At 39.4% G+C, this 22,956-nt stretch overlaps 1 protein-coding gene across 1 annotated transcript in view; it reads left to right on the top strand.

The window, feature by feature from the left end:
• The window catches only part of TUBGCP3 (tubulin gamma complex associated protein 3), a 48,837-nt gene extending 31,580 nt beyond the window's left edge, over nt 1-17,257 (top strand). The window contains exons 11-22 of the mRNA XM_032680296.1: nt 1,161-1,327; nt 3,026-3,136; nt 3,527-3,635; nt 8,143-8,332; nt 9,613-9,748; nt 10,523-10,591; nt 11,408-11,543; nt 12,373-12,461; nt 12,594-12,725; nt 13,107-13,247; nt 13,809-13,925; nt 16,128-17,257. Coding sequence (XP_032536187.1) covers nt 1,161-1,327; nt 3,026-3,136; nt 3,527-3,635; nt 8,143-8,332; nt 9,613-9,748; nt 10,523-10,591; nt 11,408-11,543; nt 12,373-12,461; nt 12,594-12,725; nt 13,107-13,247; nt 13,809-13,925; nt 16,128-16,286 — 1,556 coding nt within the window. The 3' untranslated portion in view covers nt 16,287-17,257. The remainder of the gene's footprint in view (nt 1-1,160; nt 1,328-3,025; nt 3,137-3,526; nt 3,636-8,142; nt 8,333-9,612; nt 9,749-10,522; nt 10,592-11,407; nt 11,544-12,372; nt 12,462-12,593; nt 12,726-13,106; nt 13,248-13,808; nt 13,926-16,127) is intronic.
• The last annotated feature ends 5,699 nt before the right edge of the window (nt 17,258-22,956 follow it).

Genomic DNA, 22,956 nt, shown 5'->3' with positions numbered 1-22,956 from the left:
TGCTCTATTAGTTTAAACAAAACATGGCAAATTGTGGTGCTGTTTTGATACATCTGTATTTCTTGTTTTTTTGAAACAAGAATGTGCTTGAGAGATCCTTCCAATTTTAAGCATGCATTTTTCATGCTGTTTTCAATTACTCAATTTAATCATCTTTTAGAGAATGTCACACTTAAAGAATCCTGCTAATACATTATGAAATGATTGGCTGTCTCTTCACTATGCATGAGTATTATGCAATTCTTCTCTATATAATGGCATATAGAAATCATTTGCAACTTGTCTGCAGATTAATGGGAATCAACAATACTTTACAAATCTGCAAATAGTGTGTGACTGTTGGCAGTCCACAAGAAAGTGCTGAGGAGTTATGTTGGAGTTGACCAAAACTTTGACCAGTAACTGACCCATAGCCTATGCTTCTCCCTGAGGGTACTTCAGATTGGTGACATTGTTGCTCTTTAGGAAGAACATCTTAACCAAAAAAACCCTACAGCATCTGCTTTACCTTGATTATTGGAATTTGTAACAAATTTGAAAAAAGAAATGGGCTTTACTTTTTAAGACATTCATGAAAACTTTAAATTCTACAGTCTCTGCTGCAAGGAACCTTTAAGCTATGCAGCATAACAGCAGAGCAAATATTTGTTCTATTTTTTTGGGTTGTTTATGACAGCCTCTTACCTTTCAATTGCGAGGAAACAGGAGATATTACCTAACAGAGCTATAGTGGGAACTGTAACTAAGAAGCACGAAAGGTGTTTGTGTGCATGTATGCACACAGAATGTCAAGTACAGGAGGGAAGGAAAACTTACTAAGGCTTCTTTAATGCTTTTCTGGTGGGGAGAGTGGGAAAGAGAAGCATAACATCAACCTTTGTGTGTTATCTGATGCCTTGAAATTTGCATTCCCCCAAGCTACCATAAAGTAGGCAGAGAATTCTGCTTAATGCTTTAGTGAGATTAATAATTCATGCCTTAAAACCTAGGAGAATTCCCTGTTAAACATTAAAAAATGTACTTTTGCTACACTTTAGAATTGCTGTTCAGCGTGATCTGAGTGACACATGACTAGCTGAAATCAATGGCTACTGAATTTAAATGGGGTGCATATGGTTTTCCTTCATACATTTCTGTTCCCCTTCCCTATGATCTTACAGGGAGAAAAGGTGGTGAACTAGCCTCAGCAGTTCATGCCTATACTAAAACAGGAGATCCCTACATGAGGTCTCTGGTTCAGCACATTCTTGGCCTCGTATCCCATCCTGTACTGAATTTCCTTTATCGCTGGATATATGATGGAGAGCTGGAGGACACATACCACGAGGTAATGTATGTGCTATGGTAAATATTTTATCTCTGTTTACTTCGAGGTATCTGTGGGAAACCTAGAGGAGAATTTGAAAAGTAGATAGTGATGAAAGTGTATAATATGTGAGTAAGCAATACATACAATAACAACATGAAATATCACTTGAATTCATGATTTCAGTCAGTTTGATATTTGCAAGCTGCAATGATGCAGCATGTTGTCTTCAATAAAGCATAGCCTGGGTCTCGTCTGGTAGAGTCAGAATAGTGGACTGACAATAGGTGCTTGCTTCTGAAGAGAGATAAAGTCATTTCTCTAAGTTTTCTTGCTTAGTGTAACAGTAGTATTGTATGCAGAGTTCTTTGTAACTGGTTAGAATGCAGGCCTTTTATTTGGAATGAAGTTCAGAATGTTTTACTCTGACTATTCACTGTAATCCTCAGCTTGATAAATAACTTTAATCTGTAAAATTGGGTAGAAGAGGTTTATGGTTTGAGAGCTGCTGTAGAAACTCTGCAGTTATTTGTTGTGAGTTCTGTAACAGCAAGTTCCAGCAATTGTCCTCTTTCTTCTTACAAATGTTCTTATGCTTTCTTTAAGCTCTCCCAACACTTTTGTCTCCTATCAGCAAAGTCTCTTTAAAGTGACTCTTTTTTTGGTTCCAAGAAGCCAAAAAATAATTTTTTAAAATTAGTTGAGCACTTCTGAGACACATCTGAGCGATTTTACTTGAGAGTGAAATATGCTGTCTGTTTCTGTGCTTCTTTTGGTCAAAATTTCAATTAGTACAAATATCAGCCACAGCTGATCTTTAAGCTCAGCCTTAGGTGACTTGTGTAAAAGGTCTATGAATCCTTTTCTAGTAGTGTAGTAGTTTCCAGCTATTCCTCAGATGTGTGAGGCATTATTGGTTTTGGGTCTTATGTTTAGATTTCAACTCTGTTTAAAAATTTATATGTGTAGTGTAAGAGTGTTCTTAATACTGAAGATCACTGTTGAATGTGTTGTACTGAAAACTACAATTTTCATACCATAGGCCCAGTTTGTGAACCAAGACAATTGGCCATTCTTGGTGGCAGTGAAAAAAGTTCTTGTCAAGAAAATGGATATCTTGTTTGACAGGATGAGGACAGAATCCATCCAAAAGTCGCTTTAACAAAACTAATGAAGTAGATTTAGTTTCTTACAAATCAGAGTATTCTGTTGTATGGAGTTGAGAGACTGTAGCATTTGATCAGCAGTTCAATTGCAAGATTTTTTGGTTTTGTTTTTGTTTTTTTCTCCTGCAATTCTGCATCTGTTAGAATAGGAGAAATACTAGGGGTGAAAACAGAACCAGCAAAGTAAAAGCATATTATATTTTGATCTTCATCTCCTACCCTAACTGTATAACTAATGGTTGGAAAAATGCTACATGCTACTGTATTTAATAGTGGATGTTTTACAGATGGTACACTTTACCCTGAGGTAGTCAAAGTTTTCCTAACATATAGAGTAGATTAAACTATGTGAGCTGTTCTAACTTTTTTCTTCAGAGTTCATGTTGGTCAACATGCAATTTACATATCCATTGCCAGGACAACTCTGCATGTTAGCTATGCAAGTGAAAAAACCAACTCAAAATATTTTTACAGTTTTCTGAATATGGAAGTTAAACTCTAGAGTGGAGAGTTTACATTAATCTTTTGTTTTTAATATTTTTTCAATCTTCAGTTTTTTGTAGCTTCAGATCCTACTGTTAAAACAGATCGGTTGTGGCATGACAAATACACTCTGAGGAAATCAATGATCCCTTCTTTTATTACAATGGAGCAATCAAAAAAGGTATGAATACAAAAGGTAATCTTCTGATTTGTTTGCTCTGTGCCTCCACTTAGATTTTCATTAGGAAAACAGAGGCCAAATTTAACAGTAAATATTCATCTTAGGAATTTTAGAATTGTTTGCTGAGGAAGACTATAAGACTGTTTCTCCTTTCCATTCTCTAGTTCTTAAACTTTGTTTAAGGAGATCTCAAGGAGGGGGAAAAGAAGTTTGCGTTTAAAACCTTTTCATGTTAGCATTGAAGTTCTGATTTACTGTGGTTGGGATTGTGAAGCTAAGAGCACAGAAAGATAAGAAAATATCTTGTCCTGGTGGCTGTGGGTTGCTATTTTGTTTAGGTTTTTTTTCCTTATATGCAAATAATTTTTTAAAAAATCCTTTTTTGTTCAGGTCCTCCTAATAGGAAAATCCATAAACTTCTTACATCAAGTTTGTCACGATCAAACTCCATCCACAAAGGTGATTGCTGTGGCAAAATCTGCAGAGTCTTCAAAAGATGGTAGAGTATTAATGTTACTCAGTATCTTCCCTTTGAACTGAGCTCTGTACATTATGTTGTTTAGACTGTAAACTGACTGTTTAAATAGTGGGATGGAAAGGAGAACAAAAGTCCCATCTGCCCTAAAACATAGATATTTTAATGGATATTTGATATTTACAAAAGATGTATGGTGATGCATGTTCTGTAATTTTCTTAGTTTGATAGGTTTGCTGGATAGTTGTTAATGTACTGAATTTCTGAATGAAACCATTCAGAAACCAGTCTGCCTTCAGCTGACTTTTTGTTGAGAGAGCTGGGTGGGAGCAGGGTGTGCTGCAATAAGAATTAGTATGTTTGACTTGTCATCAAATATACTCCATCATACAATTCCATAATAATACTGAATTGATTCTGTGACTGAAAAATAATAAATACTCAATTAGTTGTAAATAAGGGAATGAGCAATAAAAACAGGACAGAAACCTGTCTGTAAATGCATAATACCAGTATGTCCAAAGAAAATTGAGTATGTGGAAAGTTAGTAAAATTATTTTTGAAGATTACTTAAAATTGGGGTTGCCAGTTGTTGAATATTAAACCAAAATTTAACTGTCAGAATTCCTTCAGGTTATTTTGTTTCATGTAGAACGGATTCCAATTTTAATTAGTGAGAACTTACATACTATTTGAGGTTATTTTTTGGTGGCATATTCATTGTGATGAAATAAACATTGTTGTGATGAAAGATAGAAAACTGTAAACATCTAAACCAAGGAGATTTTGTGTAAACTAAGCAAAGAATGTGTAGGATGCTGCTACATATAGGAGAAAGGACAACTTGCTGCCTTCTGATGAAAGTGGTATTTTGCTACTATAACTTCTTTTGATAACTTGTTTAATATACCAAAGATAGTTTAATTGTTAAGGTGTGACTCACTGGGATAATTTCTCTGATCTAAATATTTGGTTTTCAGTCAAGTTCTTGTTTGCTAAGAATATGGTTCTTTGCACTTTGACAGCTTGTACTATGTATTCTCTGTTATTCCTGTACTCAAATGTAACTTTATTGCATATGACTTTGAAGCTTGGTTTTGTGGGAATGTCTTTTTTTTCCCCTCTGCATTAACCTTGGATTAATTTTTAAGTGTTCACAGCGTGGACTTCTAGATGAGCACCTCCATGAAAGATGTTCTAATAATAAAATCCCATTCATGTCTAGAAGAATGTCATCTAATAATGTGATTTTTATATGACATACAGTGCTTGCCTAGTCAAAGATGTAGTTAAAGTGCAGAGAGGGGTCAGGGTTAAGTGAATAAGGACTGTAAATGCATTTGAACAATCATCTTGCCAGCTACTCCTGAAAAAGGAAAAAACATTCTTTGGTGACACTACTTTCACTACTTTATGCAGCATTTATGGCCATAAATTATTATTTATTTTTTTAAATTTGCACATGTTTCTCTCTCCTTGGTTGAATGGGAGATGTGCACAAATATATGTTTCCTATTATTTAGGGGATGAGAGCTTCAAAGCAAGTATATTATCTTAAGCGCTGAGAATAACTGTTTGAGACAGAAGTGTAGTTTTAGAAACAGATGTTACTACGTACAGTGTGCTGAAGGTGTGCTGAGCTCATGGTCTGCAGCCTGAATAGCTCATGGCATTGCACTACTTTAATTCTGCATGAAACTGCATTTGTGTTTGGTCACTTTACCCGTTTAATCCTGAACGAACAGTTGTGTCAGTGGTGTTGGAAATGCTTCCTTTCTTGCTTGTCTGTGCCATCTGACAATATCCTGAGCATCCCTTCAGATCATTACTGATTATAAGATCATGGAAAGCTAGGATGCCAGCCTGAGTTCTGGATGCTTTTTCTCTTTTAAAATCTGACCATTTCACGGGTTTGGCTGTGTTTTTTCATTTCTTTCATTTGCTTTGGAACCTTAGTTCTCCTGTTTCCCTGGTTTCCTTTTGATGCTGAAGTAATCGTGGCGTAGAAAACGGTCTGAATGTATATTAAAACAGGAAGTCAGAGATAAAAAACTGTGTAAAAGTTGATCATCTTGCCTGACAGGGAATTGTAGCATTTGGGGAAGAGGGATAGTAAAAGAGGCAGCTCCCACATCTAGCTGTCCACAGTTTGGGGACTTCTGAATGGACTATACACTACCTTCAGTAGCAACTCATGGAGCTTTCTGTTAATGCGTCTGGTCTGACCCTTTTTTTTACCCATTTCTGACTTTTCAGTGTGCTAATATAATTTTCCAGTTTTCAAAACTTGTGCCTAGGCCTCTTGTTTTTTGATGCAAACAACCTTTTTAGCAGTTTTGCATGTCAAGCAGGAATGTTGCATTCCCTGTGCTGGTGTGTGTGTGTATACAGACATGGGGCATTACAGGTACCTGTGTAAAATTGAATTTCCCAGTCTGAGGTGCAGGGCTGTGGCCAGGTCACTTCCTTCAAGGCAAGCGGAACAGTACTAAGGAGAGGGGAAGGACTTTTTTTTCTGTTTGGGACAGTAAGAGGTTGAGACTGGTCCATGTGTCCTCAGCCATAGGTACTGCCTTACATATGCTCACCCCTACTTGCGTGGAGGCAGGACCAGCATGTGTGACATGGTAGGCTTGGCATAGGCAAGCTAGGAAATTGCCTGTTGGCTTTGCCTGTGCTAGGCCTAGCCAGTCCTAGGCCTAGGTCTCGTAGCTGAAGGTGTTAGCTTGTAACTGGTTTTGGTTTGACTTGTTCCCTCTCTTGTTTTGCCTGCTAGGCTTGCTTCTTGAGAAAAGACACTTGCAAAAGATCTTTGGGGTGTTGTAGCTTCTTGTGTTCTGTCCCTGAAACTCTGGGATTTTTTCCCTTTCTGGAAGGTCTTCCTTCTTCCTTCAAAGCCAGCAGTGAAGCCATGTGGCAGATCAGGTGGCTAGTGCCACTGTGCATGCAAGCAGCCACTGTGCATGCAAAGCTTGGACCCATCTTTTGAAGAGAGCAGTAAAGTGGATGGGTTCTACTGACGAGGAAAGACCAGATGAAAGAATTGACTGGGGATTCTCACTGCCCTATTGTCCTGTAGCAGTGACACAAATGCTTTTGCATGAACTGATATTTTTCCCTTTTTGCCAACGGTGGGAGCACTGCTGCATGCTTCCTTACCTGAGCAATACAAGAATTGCTTTGTCAAATCACACCAGATCTCTGCCTTCACCACAGTAGGCAGAGATCTTGGTGAGCTGTCTGTCTTGATTTGCTGTCACTTACTGGAAAGGGGACTTGGAGGATTCCTTACTGCAGGCTGTATTAATTCTCACATCCCCAAGTTTGATGCGTGTTACTTGACTATGTACTATTCCCCTAGTGTAGGGATTTTGAGCATAGCAAAGTATTGTAAAAAGTGTCATCTCTTTGACATTTCTGCATATTATTGCACTTTTTTTTTCTTATGGAGAGCTTCACTGGTTACTGAATGAGAACTTGGAAACTTCAGGGAATGTCATTGAGCTAGACATTGTGAATTTTTCCTCACTGAAGAGTGACTTCTGTATTAGAACCACTGTTTATTTCTTCGGTCTATAAACATTTTATTAACTATGGCTGAATGCCATCAGAACAACACAAAACTTGGTTTTAATTTTTTCCTTTCTGCAGTGCAGGTTGAGACTAATCCTGGAGCAGGCAGTGCACTGTCCTACACTAATTTGGTATCTGGATCTTTGTTTTTTTACCTTTAGAGAAATAGTTGCGTAGTTAAAAATCATTGAAAGTGGGAGTAAATCCTTAAACACTGTGGAAGGTCTGAATCTTATGATAGTTGAAAATCCACTATTTGGAGTATTGCTCCATGTTGCCTGAAGAGGCCACATTTCTTGCTGTCTCATGACAGCTTTATTGCAGTCCCTGTCTTAATAAGCTTATAGTTGCAGAAAATAGTGAAATAAGCTTCCCGCTAAAGGGCAATGTATTGCTTTCTGTCCCCAAATTGCCATGCACTGAATTTGGAGACGAAAATATCAGGTTGATGGCCGTCCCCCAGGTAACAGAAGCATATTCTATTTTCTCTCATTCTCTCTTATATGTGGGAACTCTTTTCTGTTGAATGTTCTGACATTCTGATTGTTTGATTTATTCCCCCAGTCCCCTGCCTTAGAAGTGGCTTCTGATTTAGATCCCCCCAACAAAGCTTTTCCCTAACTCTGAGCTTTTAGATCTCCTTCAAATTATTTGATTTTGTAAATTGCAGTACTTCAGCAAGCTTAGAAAATCCTAACTCTTTGTGTAAAAGTGATGACTCAGTGTAAAAGTATGAGCTGTTACTGGAAAGTACAAGCTGGGCACTAATTAAAAGTAATACTGTTGAAGTATAGGCTGCTTTAGACTTGCTTTCACTTTGGCTATGGCAAATGTATAATATAGTGGATCAGAAGAAATAGTTTGTCTGTTTGCATGTTTCAACTTCAAAGCTTATTTACCACAGTTTTGAAAAACTACTAATGTAATTTTAATCTATCTTTCTTTTTTTTTTTTTAAGCTGCTGATTTGTTCACAGATCTGGAAAATGCCTTCCAAGAGAAAATTGATGCAGCTTATTTTGAGACGAGCAAATACCTGCTGGATGTTCTCAATAAGAAGTACAATTTACTGGAACATATGCAGGCCATGAGACGATACTTACTCCTTGGGCAAGGAGACTTCATCAGGCATTTAATGGACTTGCTCAAGTAAGAGAATTGGGAGAGTAATTATGTTGAATTTCTGATGCTTCCAAATGTGCATGATCAGCACAGAAACTGTTTTGCTTTTGGAAGAAGACCCTCCAAGTATCTTGTTCAATTAAACCTTTGAGTAATAACTTTTAAATTCTATTTTCAGTTTAATTTCTTTTACCCCGAGGCTCAGACTTTGTTCTTCCTTTTTGATAAGAGGTATATACAGTACCATTTCACAATGTCTTGAAAAGTTGCACTAATATAGTTATCTTTATTCTTGCCCTGTGACAGACAGCCTCAAGGATGTTAGCATTTCTCTTGCTCCTGTGAGAGCAAGTTTAAGCAGAAAATTTCTAGTGATGCCATTAGTGAGCATTGCTGTTAGGCCTCTGTATTTTGGAGTTGTTTGGTCCAAAACATTGTGTCAAAACCCTTTAATGCAATTTTAAAAATTTAATTGATGCCTCACTGCCCTCTGTTTTAAGTGCTCAGGTGCACCCACAACTATTGGTTTCAGATCTTAAAGTATATTTGCAAGCTCACTACTTTTACATGCTAATGCTACTAGTGAAACTTAGTTTATCAAAAATGTTGTTTCCAAAGCTTTCCTTTGGTATAGAGGGCAAGCTTTGTAATAGAGCTTCATTTAACTTGTTTGTAAATCAAAATCATCTGGTGACGATTCATATGTGACCATACTTTTTAAACTGAAAATTGATGTTAAGCAGAATAGGATTGCTTTGTGGAGTCAGTATTATATTTGAGGCAAATGTAGTGAGAGGTCTTTCAGTACTATCCTGAGGGAGAGAGAGAGTGCAAGAATTGCATGTTGCAACTCTTTGAATAGTTTAAGTTACATAGAGGAGGTGGATTTGTGTGGTGTCAGCACTTCTAAGCCCAAGCTATCAGTAAGTTTCTCAAAACTGAAATGGAATTACTGGTTTGGTGTGTTAATGATGTAATCTGCCTCATTTTAGATATGAATGCAACTCAAATTACAAAATAGCTAAGCTAGTCATCCTGGTAACTTCAAATTACTGACATTAAATTGAGGATGAAGTTACTCCTCATGGTGATGTTCAGGAGTATAGCTACATATGAATAGCTGTATTCTGTTCATACTCTGCTCAAATATTTTGCTCATTGATATTCTTCTTGAATAAGACTGAAAGAGTAATATGAGAAGTTTTGAATGTCAGAAAAGTGTTTTGCTGTGTGCTGCAGTTACTACTGAACTGCTACTGCAGAATAGTTCAGTAATATGCTGTGACTGTTTGTTTCATAACCACCAGGCCAGAGCTTGCACGACCAGCTACAACCTTATATCAGCATAATCTAACTGGAATCCTTGAAACAGCAGTGAGGGCAACAAATGCTCAGTTTGATAATCCCGAGATTCTCAAGCGATTGGATGTTCGACTTCTGGAGGTCTGTTGCATAATGGTGACTGTGTGTGTGTGTGTGTGTGTGTGTGTGTGTGTACATTCAGTCATCTCTATGAAACAAAACTTTCATATGTATATATAAACACATTTCCCCCCCCCCTTCCATTGAAGTTTACTTTGAATGATATAAACCTCATTTAATAAGTCGTCTTTTCCTGTTTCCTGTCTATTATCTATTTGTGTTTCAAGCTGTGTGTTTACAGCCATTGACAATATGAAGTTGAGTATTTGGGGCCTAACAGGATTTGAGGTTTGGCAAACAAGTCTTACTGCTGTTGCTCTTACAAGAATTGGGTTGGAGAGGGGCTGGTTGGAGTGTGTGTCTTTGCCTGTAGTTATGAAGAGGGAAGCAATGAAAGCACAACTGATGAAAGAGACCTCTGGTAAGAAACTGGAATTAATGAGAAAGCTCCAGTCCCAGAGGTGGGAGTTGAGTGAAGAGCTGTAGCATCTGAAATAAGTCTGTAGTCCTGCCCAAGAAGTTTTTCCTTCCCTTCATTTTCCATTACTAGCTTCAAAGGAGAAACATTGACATTACAAACATCAACATTTGGGTGAGATGAATCTCACCCATGTATCAAACTCTGATTAATTTTGCTTAATCTACTACTTTCAACAAGGAACTCCTGTATCTCTTATTGATTTGGATGCTTGTTTTCTCATAGGCCTTTGATGAAACAGTCTTGGTCTAATGCTTGGTCTTCAGCACTAGTATGTTCTGAATATGTGCTGGAAGTAGTATATCTTTGTATTACAGGTATCTCCCGGAGACACTGGATGGGATGTCTTCAGCTTGGACTATCATGTTGATGGGCCAATAGCAACGGTAATGTCATATACTGCTGGCTGTGAGTGTGTCTTGGGTATTGAATTGAATTGCTAAATATCTTTTTATTGAAATAATCTTTTTTGTTCTGCAGTGTGAGATTAGAGTTTTGGTTTTTTTTTTTGTCTAGGATGTGCCCCCTGTAAAAACGGTTAAGCCAATTCTTATGAGTTAACTGTGAGTGCTGAAAAACTGCATTTAAAACAATCATTACTGAAAATTAGTAATGAATTTGTTCCAGCAGTTTTTAGCAAGTACTTGATAAATGGAGTGCTCTTCTTTCATTGTTATTAGACTGTAGATGCTAACTTGGGATAATTTACCAGGATATATTTGAGGAGAGAATATATTTGAGGAGGAATGTATTTGAAGAGAATGTATTTATGTTGTCTAAATGGCATTTGATAGGTAGTGTTCACTAGAACTACTGAGGAGTCAGCTGCATTTGATCAGAATGCATTTAGCCTCTGTGAAGAACTTGTAAAGAACTTTTTAAATAGGACAAAATGTGAGTCTGACAAGCAGAAGGAATCTTCATATGTAGTTTTAAGAGCTAAGTGTTTAGGCTTTGTCACTGTCACCCCTTCTTACACTTCCAGCAGTGCCCTCTGCCTGCTTGAATGTTAGGAAACTGTTCAGCTCTCAAGAAAGGATCTTTCCAAAATCTCTGGGGTTTCCAGGAATTTTTTTTTTTTTTTACAAGATTTACCAGTAAACTGCATGGATCAGATAAGACAGACTGTGAAGAGGTTCTTGGTACTTCAGAACATATGGTATGTCTATTAAATTTGTACTGATACTTTCTTTGTTTTGTAGGTGTTTACACGTGAGTGCATGAGCCACTATCTAAGAGTATTTAATTTCCTTTGGAGAGCAAAGAGAATGGAGTATATCCTTACTGATATATGGAAGGGGCACATGTGCAATGCAAAGCTGCTGAAAAGTATGCCAGGTGAGAGGTGCCCAAAGGGATGGCATACTTGGAAAATTGATTTAGATGACTGCATCTTATTTTAAACTGTGTATTAAGAGGGGGGGGAAAAATGTCTGTTGGGACAGATAAATTTTGTTTTTTGCTCCTCTTGACTGGCTGTTTAATGAATGATGATGAAGGTAAAATAACATTATTGTAAGTGAAAGTTTCCTGTTTGTTTTTAATGCTTGGTCACTGAATTGAAAAGTTGCACTGATATAGGTATCTTCATGCTGCCTCAGTTGTAAGGCTGTAACTCTTCTATCCCTTTTTATTCACTCTTCTATGCATTTTTATTCATCTTCTTTGATGCCTTCCTGTTTGTACCCTGCATATCCCTCTCTCTTGTGCTGCCTGTTAACTATTAAGTCTCATACATGCACACTTTGGAATTTACTAGATTTACTTTCATTCATTCCCTTTGCTTTTGTTTAGCTAAGAACTGAAGAGGCTAAGAAGAGAAAGATGTTTGAGAAGAAATAGGAAAATTCTTAAGTGTAGTGGCTCTGGTGTATGTTTAGTGGACTGGGACTTTTTGACCCTATTTCTCAGTGGAGATTGTCGTATTTGTCAGCATCTGTAATGGCTCACTCTTGAAAATTTTTTCCAATCTATCTACATTTTTTCAGTAAAAAATAGCTGCAATGTTCTTTGCTCATCTGTTGCCAACCAATCTTGCTGCTACTGTCTAAGATTAGTGGCTGTTTTATGGAGTATTCAATCTGGTAGAAGAAAATTTACCAAGCTGATATATGGTTGTGCTTGTCCTTGCAGTCTTTAATATGCCATCTCTTTGAATTTTTTACAGAGCTTTCTGGGGTGCTGCATCAGTGTCACGTTCTGGCATCAGAAATGGTCCATTTCATTCATCAAATGCAGTATTACATTACATTTGAGGTATACTCTTTCCACCCAATTAGTTACTTAAAAATGAAATACTTTTAATATTCTGTATGTGTTGTCTCTTAAATTTCAAAGAGCTTGTCATCTAGCAAATCAAAACAGCCAAATTCTGAATCATTGCTTCAGGTGCTTGAATGTTCATGGGATGAACTCTGGAACAAGGTCCAACAAGCACAGGACTTGGATCATATCATTGCAGCTCATGAAGTTTTTCTGGACACAATCATAGCTCGGTGCTTGCTGGATAGTGATTCAAGGGTAAATCTTCTCCTTTGCATTCAATTGTAAGTTTATGATCTTGGCTTATGTGTTAGGAACCACCTTCTCTGACATTGTAGGAGCAAAGAGAAAAGTAATTTTTCTTCCTTTGATATAAGATTTTATAATGGTAAGTTCTATACCTACTGCCCAGACATGGTGACACATGTTGATAATAAAACTTGCTACAATGTGGACCAGTTGTTTTTGGTCCTAACAAGCTATGTGATTATGCAACCACTGACTTAGGGCTTTGTAAAACAATCTCTCCAGCTGTGTGTAAAAAGATTTTTTTATTTACTCATATTCTGGAGAATGGTAGTAACTTAAAACTCTTGCTGTACAATTGTTTCATTATTTTGTTGTCTGACTGTCTCACAGGTACTTCTCAACCAGCTTCGAGCAGTTTTTGATCAGATCATTGAGCTCCAGAATGCCCAAGATGCAATGTACAGAGCTGCTCTGGAGGAGTTGCAGCTGAGGTTGCAATTTGAAGAGAGGAAAAAACAGCGTGAGCTTGAGGTGTGGTGAGGATATTACTAGAACATGACAGCGAACTGGGGCAAATATGCTTGTCTTTTGATATGTAGAGGTACACTGAAAATAAAAAGTGTATTTGGGACAGATGTAAAAGTCATTAGCAGTAGCTAGTGACTGCAGACAAAACTGCTGAATGGTGGTTTTGATTTCTGTTGTGCCGAAAATCTGAGTAAGATTTCTCTAGTGAACTTCAGAGGATGAGAAATTTGGGGCTCTTTTAGGTGAAGTAAATGGAAAAGGCCTTAATATTCTGAAACCTTTTGTGTAAAATGCCAGAGCTCTGTATCTACCTTCATGCTGTCAGTCTGTGGGACATGCAGTGTTGGTGAGAGATTTGCCTGCTTTGCTAATGTCAGATTTCTTTCATGTGCTGTACAACCACCATGGGGACCGATAATTTCAATATTGGAGGCTCCATCTTTGTCTTTCTTTGGCAATAGTTGATTTTTATAAGCATGGTGGTTTACCTGGGCAGAAGGTGGCCCAATTAGCAACTTGCATCATGTAACGCTTGACCTCTTAACTCATTTGGTCTCTCTGTAGGGCAAGTGGGGTGTAACTGCATCAGAAGAGGAAGAAGAGAGCAAGAGGATGAAAGAATTTCAAGACTCAATACCTAAAATGTGCTCACAGCTGCGAATACTCACTCACTTTTACCAGGTGCCTCTTAGATTATATTTTTTTAAATATGCTAAGCTTTGATGTGTAGAAATGAATTTCAGATATTGAATAGGTGTAACTTATGTATTCATGTGTGCAGTTTGTGGATCTAGGCCTTCATTTTTTTCTTCTCTACTTAGAAGCCTGTATTCACTGTTCCTTAGTAGTCAAAGGTTTTGTGATCATTTATGTTCATCTCACAAAGGAGGAGTCTTTTCGTGTAAGTCTCCCTTTTCCTCTAGTAGTGGAATAGCTATCTTTTGGTATAATCTGAGGGATAAAAAATAGGATTCCTTCTGCATTCCATTTTTTCACACTGTCTTTGCAAGTAATTGCTATTAAAGACTGCAGACAGTTTCTTGTTTAAGGCCTAACAGTTTTCAACTCACTGATAAGCTGTTTGGGGGAACATGCACAGGCTGTCTTCTTTAATGGTAATTTGTTCTGGCTTTGTTTTAATTTGTTATATCTGATGCTAAATGGGGAATTCCCATTCCCCAGAAAAATCAGCTGTTAGGTTTCAGGAAAAGCATTTCAGAAAGCAATGTGAGGGACACAGCACTCTGTGCCACAGCAGCCTTTCAGGTCAGCTGAAAACCAAACCCTATCCCAAATCATTTCTTGACTTTGACATGAGATACTCATTATGTGATGTACCTTTTAACCTCTCTTATTTATTTCCTTTGGCATGCCTGAAGTTAAGAGTTTTTGAAAAAATTCTGATACTGAATTTAACTTGAAGCTGTAGAGCCTGCTTTTTTCCTTGTTGCTGCTGGTATTTCTTGTATCTTTCTTGTTTTTTATATGCATAAATACACATTTAGGCAAATATGCATTGTTTTTCTAGCTAAATGAATGAGTTTGAAGTGATTTTGCTGGGTTGTTACCCATGTGTTCATTTTATCTCATGAGTGGACAATTGCTTGTTTCTAACAGTTATAGCTGAGACTTGGCAGCTGTACAGCATGTGCAGAGCTCTTCCTAGGCCTCCTGTCTGGTGTTTTGCATCAAATCTATTCTGTAATGCCTATAGCTTTGCCAAGCTTTAATTAACCTGGATGGAGTGCTGCATTGTCAAAAGAGTTCGGTTTACACGAGAGTTTGAAGCAAAACAGAACAGTTACACCAGTGGCTTTTGTTGAAGGCTGTAGATATCCTATGCTTTGATGTAAGGGCTTAGATTTGGAAGGAATTTGCTGGTGGGTCCAAATATTGCAGTTTTCCCTGCCCCCGCCCTCACCTCCAGAAGGAAGTAGAGGCAAAGTGTTCAAGTGTAGGCTGTAAATAAATTGTAGTTTGTGTGCTCTACAGAACTGTTACAAGTTGGCAATGTAGATTCTGCCTGCTTGGACTGTATTCCTGCTGAGCCCTTCTATGGATTTTCCATGCAGGACTTCCCTGGCCAGCCTTGGTCATCTTTGGAAGTAATGGAGTGCTCTAGTTATGGGCATGTCCACATGAGTATTTAGGTGGAGACCAGGAATGAACTCTTCAAGTGAGTCTTCTCATCCTCCTTAAGTCCTCTCCCTTCCTGTATGCTGTGGGGCTCGTGCAGTCTCTTGGCTAGAGCCAAAAGGGAAGGTGGCATCCAGAAGTGTGCCTCCCATGTGCAGAGTGCAACTCCTCCATAAAAACCACTCCAAATACATAATCCAGTTATTGGGTCTGTAGCACTGACTGCCCTAACGGGCACACGCTCTGCTGTTCTGGGGTGCCCCTTGTGCTGTACAACCTACGTCAAATAGGTATGTTGGAAGCAAGCAGTGCTCTAGCACTGTATATGTGTCACAGAAACAAGGTGAGGTCTCCTGTTGGCGCAGGTTGGGTCCTGAATTGGTGTTTCAGGACAGTGACACAGAAGCATCTCCTCTGCAGCTTGGGAACCTTCATGCAGATGGAGGGTGCCAGCAGGGCATGGGGAAGGGGGAGCATGCTTCAAAAGACCAAGCTGTTTGCACTGAGTCTCTCTCTACCACACTTTGTGTGGTAGGTATTAGAAGATAAAGTGAAGCTCTGGATTTTTGCAGAAAGAATGAATCCAGCATAACTGATTTGTTAACAATTGGATATGAACCCTTGTGTTTGCCTTTTCCTGTATTCCCTCTGCCTCCTTATTAGGTCTAGGCTCCACCTGGCATTCTTGTGCAAAACACACCAGGGATGTTTCCTTAACTGTCTCTTGGGTTTTTCTTTCTCCTTCAGGGAATCGTCCAGCAGTTCTTGGTCCTGCTGACAACTAGTTCTGATGAAAGCCTTCGGTTCCTCAGCTTTAGACTGGACTTCAACGAACACTATAAAGCAAGAGAGCCCAGGCTGCGGGTGTCGTTGGGCACTAGAGGCAGGCGAAGCTCCCACATGTGAACCAGCTGCTAAGGACTGCACCTCAGTATCCGAAGGATGTTGAACCTCTTGTTGGACACAGCAATCAGTGTTGACATAATGCAACCAAATCGTTTGTGGTCGGTGTCTACCATTGCTGCAGGCAACGTTTTCAGTCCTGTGATTGTGTGACACTGCATAGCAGAAAGCAAAAAAAAAAAAGTAGAGTTTTTTACACTGATGTTTCTAGACTTACGAGACTAAATGGGCTGATTGAACCTCATCCAATCAACTTGTTAAATCATCCTTTTAAGCAAATGCCAGTTTTATTTGAAGCTTTCTGAGCTCTTTCCACTGTAACTTATATCTATGTCAAGGAAATCGCATCTTTTGTTTATAGAAAGCACCATTTCCTTTTTTAACAAGAAAATAAGAAGGTTATTTTTTCTATATGTACTTGTTCTATTTGAAGAGAGTTTTTGTTAAAGCCAACAGATCAGGACCCAGACCTATTGTCCATTTAAGAAGCTATACAGTATTTCATTATGCTGACTTTCAATGTTGTGATGTGTTTGACTGTGTAAGAAACTTTGTATCAGGAAACATAAACTTATATTTAATTTTTTTGTTGTTTTCAAAGTTAAAAACTTGGAATAAAAATTTAGTAGGGAAACTCTATGGTTACTGTACAGGAGCAAACTATAGAAGCAGAGTCAGGAATGTATCTGTTGCACATAAGGTCTAAAAAATGAAGTTAAAGCCTCAGTACTGTGAAGGAAAGTGTTGGTTAAGGTTGAATAATTAATGTTCAAAATCAGATATGTAGAAACAAACTGACTTGGCTAATGTTGACTTCATTGTCTTTCCTATTTTTTCATTGTAAATATTTATATATTGCTGCCCAGAAGTTGGGGAAAGGGGGAATCTTCTTTTGCAAAGTTGTCATTATATCAGGTCATTTATTATGTTCCACAAGTGCAAGCTTAGAAAAATAAAACCACAATTATCTTTCAGACTTGTTGCTTTTTGCAATTGAAAGTTTTTGATTTTTTTTTTTCCAGGATAAGAAAGGAGAAGCTTCCAGTTAGGAATGTAATGATTTACAGATCCCTATCCATTACAGGATTTTGGTACTAGTCTTATATACACCAAGACTTGTGTGCAATTCTTTAACAATTACCCTCAGATCAACCTGGTCTGTGGCTTTTTTTGCTGTTTGCCCTTGATCTGCTTGAACCTCTGGGAAGCAGAGGCACCTGCCAGGCCATGCAGGTAAGGCTGCTGTGAGCTATGATGGAAGTGAACTCTTATGGGGTTGATGCACTGACTTGCAGCCCTGGTCTAGCTGTTTTCCCCTCTGAACAGAAGGATTCCTGTTGTTGTGCAGGCCTTAGAATCCTTACTTTTGTTAAAACATGTAAGGCTTTAATCCCTGTGCCTTAGAGGACCTGCCAGTGCAGCTGCTCTTATCGGGTGTACTGGCAGGCAGCATTTCAGCTGTAAGCAAGTATGGATTCTGAAGCCTGTGATATTTGGTGTGCCAAAGGAAAGCTGAAGGATCTTGGCATCACAAGGTCACAAATCATGTGACAGGCAGGAGTACTCCATTTTTTTAGGTGTGTTTGTACTGTATTCTTCTTGTAAAGTCTGGAAGAACAACAAAGCTTATGTGATTGTGTTTTGGGCAAAACTGTTAGGAAAAACAATTAGCTGCATGGACACTCTTGGTCACTGCATTGAGAGACATTTGCCATGATCCCATGTTATCATTAGCCAATCCACAGGCCAGAGAGGCAGCACCATGTTGGAACTAGAGGACCAAAATGAATCCACCTGTATGTGGTGTGGTGGGTCAACCCTGGCTGGACATCAGCTAGCCACCAACTCCTCTCTATCACTCCTCTGTAACTGGAGAGAGGAGAGAAAATGCAACGTAGGGTTTGTGAGTTGAGATAAGGACCAGGAGAGATCACTCACCGATTAGTGTCATGGGCAAAACAGACTGTGCTTGGGGTTATTAATTAAATTTATTAGTAACAGAATTAGAGCAGGAGAATGAGAAGTAAAATAAATCTTAAAAACACCTTCCTTCTACCCCTCCTTCACACATTCTGCCTCCTTCCCCCTGCCCCAGGGTGCAGGGAGACAGGGAATGGGGGTTACAGTCAGTTTCTGCTGCTGCTCAGTGAGAGGAGTCCTTCCCCCACTTCATCGTGGAGCCCCTTCCATGGGAGACAGTCCTTCATGAACTTCTTCAACATGAGTCCATCCCATGGGCAAGTTCTTCACAAACTGCTGCAGTGTGAGCCAGTTTTCCACAAGGTACAGTCCTTCAGGCACAGGCTGTTCCAGTGTGGGTCCACCACAGGGCCACAAGTCCTACCAGGAAAACCTGCTCCAGCGTGGGCTTCTCTCTTCATGGGTCAGCAGGACCCTGCTCCAGCTTGGGCCTCCCATGGGGTCACAGCCTCCTTTGGGCATCCACCTGCTGCAGTGTGGGTATCCTCCATGGGCTGCAGGGGCACAGCTGCCTCACCATGGTCTGCACCACGGGCTGCAGGGGACCCTCAGGTCCAGTGCCTGGAGCACCTCCCCCTCCTTCTACACTGACCTTGGTGTCTGCAGAGTTGTTTGCATGTTCTCACTCTGCTCTTCTCTGGCTGCAACTTTCATCTGCCCAATAACTTTTTTTTTCCTTCTTAAATATGTTATCACAGAGGCATTTACTATAATTCCTGATTGACTTGGCCTTGGCCAGTGGCAAATCCCTCCTGAAGCTGGCTGGCATTGGCTCTGCAGGACAGGGGGGAAGCTTCTGGTAGCTTCTCATAGAAGCCACCTCTGTAGTGCCCTTCTACCACAACCCGGACACACAATACACTAGGAAACCCACAGTAGTGGCTGTGCTGGGAATGATCATTTTGAGGTGATTCTGCAGGGACCTGTTAATCTGGGAAGAGTTCTCACTGCTGCAGGAATTGCTCTGACTTCCAGGCTAAAGGGGCCAGTAGGGACCTGCCATTGTCCTCATGGTCCTTTGTGGGTGGAGACCAGTCTCTTATCCCCTAACTTGGCAGCCGTTACAAAAAACTCATGTAGATGGAAATAAATGTATCTTCCAGTCTTACAACTGGAACTGGTCAGTTCAATTGGAACTGGTGTAACAAGGATACCTTGGGGAAGCCAATGACCCCTTTTCAAGGAAGATGAAGCAGTGAAAAAATTATACAGACAAAAAAGGTGAACCTTTGTGAGCATCTTTTGGCCCTATACTGTTAAGGCCAGATTATCATCAAGAGGGTGGATCAAAAGTTGAGTAAAAATACTTAAATCTTCCTTTGGGCTTGGAAATAACTGTGTTAATAGCCTTGTCATAATACCTTATACAAGAGCACTAAAACCTCAAATGAGCAGAAAATTGTGACGATGCATCAATAAATACAGTCATAGAATAATCTGTTCCAGCTCTGCGGGAAAATCCCCTAAAACTGGATGGGAACTGTTCCTGGGAATTTCAGTTTCTCAGGCCATGGGATCAATTCTCCTTCTCAGAGATTGTTTTGCCCACACCTGTAGGTGTTGGAAGAGCCATTGCCACACTCAGGTGCTCTCGATTGCCAGGCTGGGGGGAAGACTCTGAATCCCTGGCATGAAATAACTGGACCAGCTCTGCTGAAAGATGCCCTGGAAGTGGATAGGAGCTAATGATGCCTTCTTTGGTTTTTATGGTAGTTTTATTTTTTTCCTTCTTTCTTTTTTTTTTTTGTTCCCTTCTGCTGATTTATGCTCTGCCTTCACCTGCAGCTAGGTTTTCCCTCTTTGGGGCAGTGTGAGCGTTACTTAGTGCTGCTTCTCTGCAACACAAAGCATGGCTTTCCTGTAAGAATCTTCATGTGTGTGAAGGAGGACACTGATTTTAGAAAGCTTTCACAACAGAAATGCTACAGAGCTGCCCACAGCTAGCTGTACTGTTCATATAAATGCTTCACTGCATGGAACAGCCATGCAACTAAGAATACTGGGAAAACCAGCTCACTTTTTTCTCTTCAGTGATTTATTGAGGTGGCCCAAAAGTGATTTTGGAAGGACAAAGTGTGGGAAAATATTGGGATAAGCAGATAAAAAGGACTGGTTGTTTGTAAATAGGATGCTGTTCACTATGTTTTTCTATCTTTGCCCTTCATCTGATCACATAGCCTGTCCTGTCTTCTAACTAAATTCCTTTCCCCTTTTCTTCTGTGTTTGTAACGGGAGTCTGAGTGCAGCAACTGGAGTGGAATTGTGGGTGGCAGGTGTGCCTGTGGTGCCAGCAACTGCAGATACTGCAGTGAGAGGACGAATGAATCTGGAGATGAGAGGATGCAGGGATCAGCTGCTGGCTGGACTGCCTGTAAGCCTAGCTGCTGGAGAGATCCACCTTTGCACTGTGAGCCTTGCAGAAGGTGGTGTGTTCAAGGAATTAGCGATATTGAACAGATATGTCTGCTCTGCAGGGCCTTGTGCTTGGTGACTGAGCACCCTGAGTGTCAGCATGAGCAGCTGCTCTGTGGTAACCTGATGGAGAGCCCTGTGCCAGCCCATCCTGCACACCAGGTGGTGGGAAGAAGGAACCCTCCATGGGATGGGACCTGTGTAGTGCATCACTGGAAAATCCATCCAGGCTCCATCTGGTGCTGCACAAAGGCAGGGTGCCAGCATCTGAAGCAAATTTTACTTATTATCTTTTTATCCTATTTATATTCCTGGTTTTATTCTGCCATACTAAAGCAGCTATTTTAAGTTGTTTTTTGTCAGGCCCTTATTATTGGGATCCAGAAAGAACCCTGCACCCTTACTCTCTCACTGACCTGGTGCAGAAAAACTTATTTTTATAAGTTATATATATATATACACATACATTGCATATTAGTGAGATATACAGATGTATAGATCTCCCGCTAATATATCTATATCTCCCACTGATGGTCCTCCATCCAGCTCAGCAGGATGAAGCTGTTGGTGCTACCTGTGTTCATGTAAGTGCTCTGCGTGTTGTTCTGTGTTGACCTGTGTTGCCAGCAGTGTATAAATACATATGTGGTGTGTACATGTGCTCTGTGTGCATGTGCCTATCTGTGGAGGATGCATCCTGAGCCTTGCCACTGGTTGGACCCGAGGCCATGAAACTGTGACAGCCTCACCTCTGTCAGGCTGCTGGATTCGGCAATTTCTAACAAAAATGAGAGAGAAATTATCTTACTTTGTGCCTGAAGACCAATATTAAATTCTACATAAATGTGTGTACTTAGAGTAAAAGTTGACAAGTGTTCTTCTGCTGCAACTGCACAAGTGGCTTTCCTTGCAGTGGGTGGCAGCAGCACCATTCAGGTACATTTTTGAATAGAAACATATGAGATTTTTGCCTTTTTACTTTATTTTTTTAACACTGAAATGGTTATATACTAAAATCAATGTTAAAGAATAATTCCTAGCAACACATTTACTATATTTACTATACAGGGCTGTTTTTTATTTTGTTAGTTATGTAATGCACACTTCTGGCTGGTAATTTGATGTTTTGCTGTTAAAGCTACAGTGTCTGAAAATACAAATAGAGCTGAGGCTCTGTCTCTCCAACCATATTTCCAGGCTGAAAAAAGCACAGCTTCTCCTCTTTTCTGTATCCTGTCCCAGGGCCATTGCTAACTGACCCTGCGTGCTCAGCCCCCTCCTTTTCAGGGTTGCCAAGGCCTAAAGACATTTTGGAGAAACATTAAAAGTAGAAATGCAGAAACCGAGAATAAAACTACTGCCCATCTTAGGATGTTACACAATGTGCAACACTCTTCTGGGGTGAAGGGCTACCCATGTGGTGCTACCAATATCCTAAATACTTTAAAAGGAAAAGAACTGCAAAGTATTTCTGTCTTATTCTTTTAAACTACAAGGGATATTTTTTCTGCTGACTGACAGAGAAAATATGTCTTAACCAATATGCACTCTGAAGAATAAAAAGTTAAAAACCAGCCCCTGAAAGTTTTATCTCCCTCTGTAAGTTACAGCCACTCGACTGCCTCATGGTGCAGTATGATGAAATTTAGTATCTTAGAAGCACTCACTAGGAAATGCAGAAACTCATGATATAATGTATTTTTCAGTGAATTAGTTACAGGCTTAGGGTAGGAGATCAAGGACAGAATATAGTCATAATCCAGTTTTATTTTAGTGATTCAATTATTCTGTCAAGGCCCTGTGGATTTTCTTTTCTTATACCATATGCTGTGAATAAATGCCAAGGTCTCTCAACTCTACATAGGAGCATAGTATTTATTTAAAAAGCCTGAATCTACTTTATTTATTTTGTTAAAATTAGTTGTGGAGAGATTCTGTCTTCCTCCTGTCATATGTCCATGTGACATATCCTGTCTATATTTTGGACAAGAACTTTTTCAACCTTTTAAAATAATATTCCTATCAAGAATGGCCAGTTATTTTTGGTTAGTGTGTACAACTTCCAGTATGTTATATCTAACAATGATTTTCAATATTGAGGACACTCTTTAAGTTCACAGGTAAATTTTTAAATACACTGAGAGTTGAAAGCTAATGAATGATTGAAAAAAAAAGGGAGATATTTGGACAGAAAATTGGGGCTTTATTTAAAACTTCTAGACTTGAAAATTGGAGTCCTCTGTGACCTTGCATGTTTCACCTTGTGAATGTTTCTGATGTT

This window comes from Chiroxiphia lanceolata, chromosome 2 (assembly GCF_009829145.1).
Source record: "Chiroxiphia lanceolata isolate bChiLan1 chromosome 2, bChiLan1.pri, whole genome shotgun sequence".
Classification (NCBI taxonomy): Eukaryota; Metazoa; Chordata; class Aves; order Passeriformes; family Pipridae; genus Chiroxiphia; species Chiroxiphia lanceolata.
The sequence above is the reverse complement of the archived record's forward strand: the minus strand, read 5'-3'. Positions and strand labels throughout refer to the sequence as shown.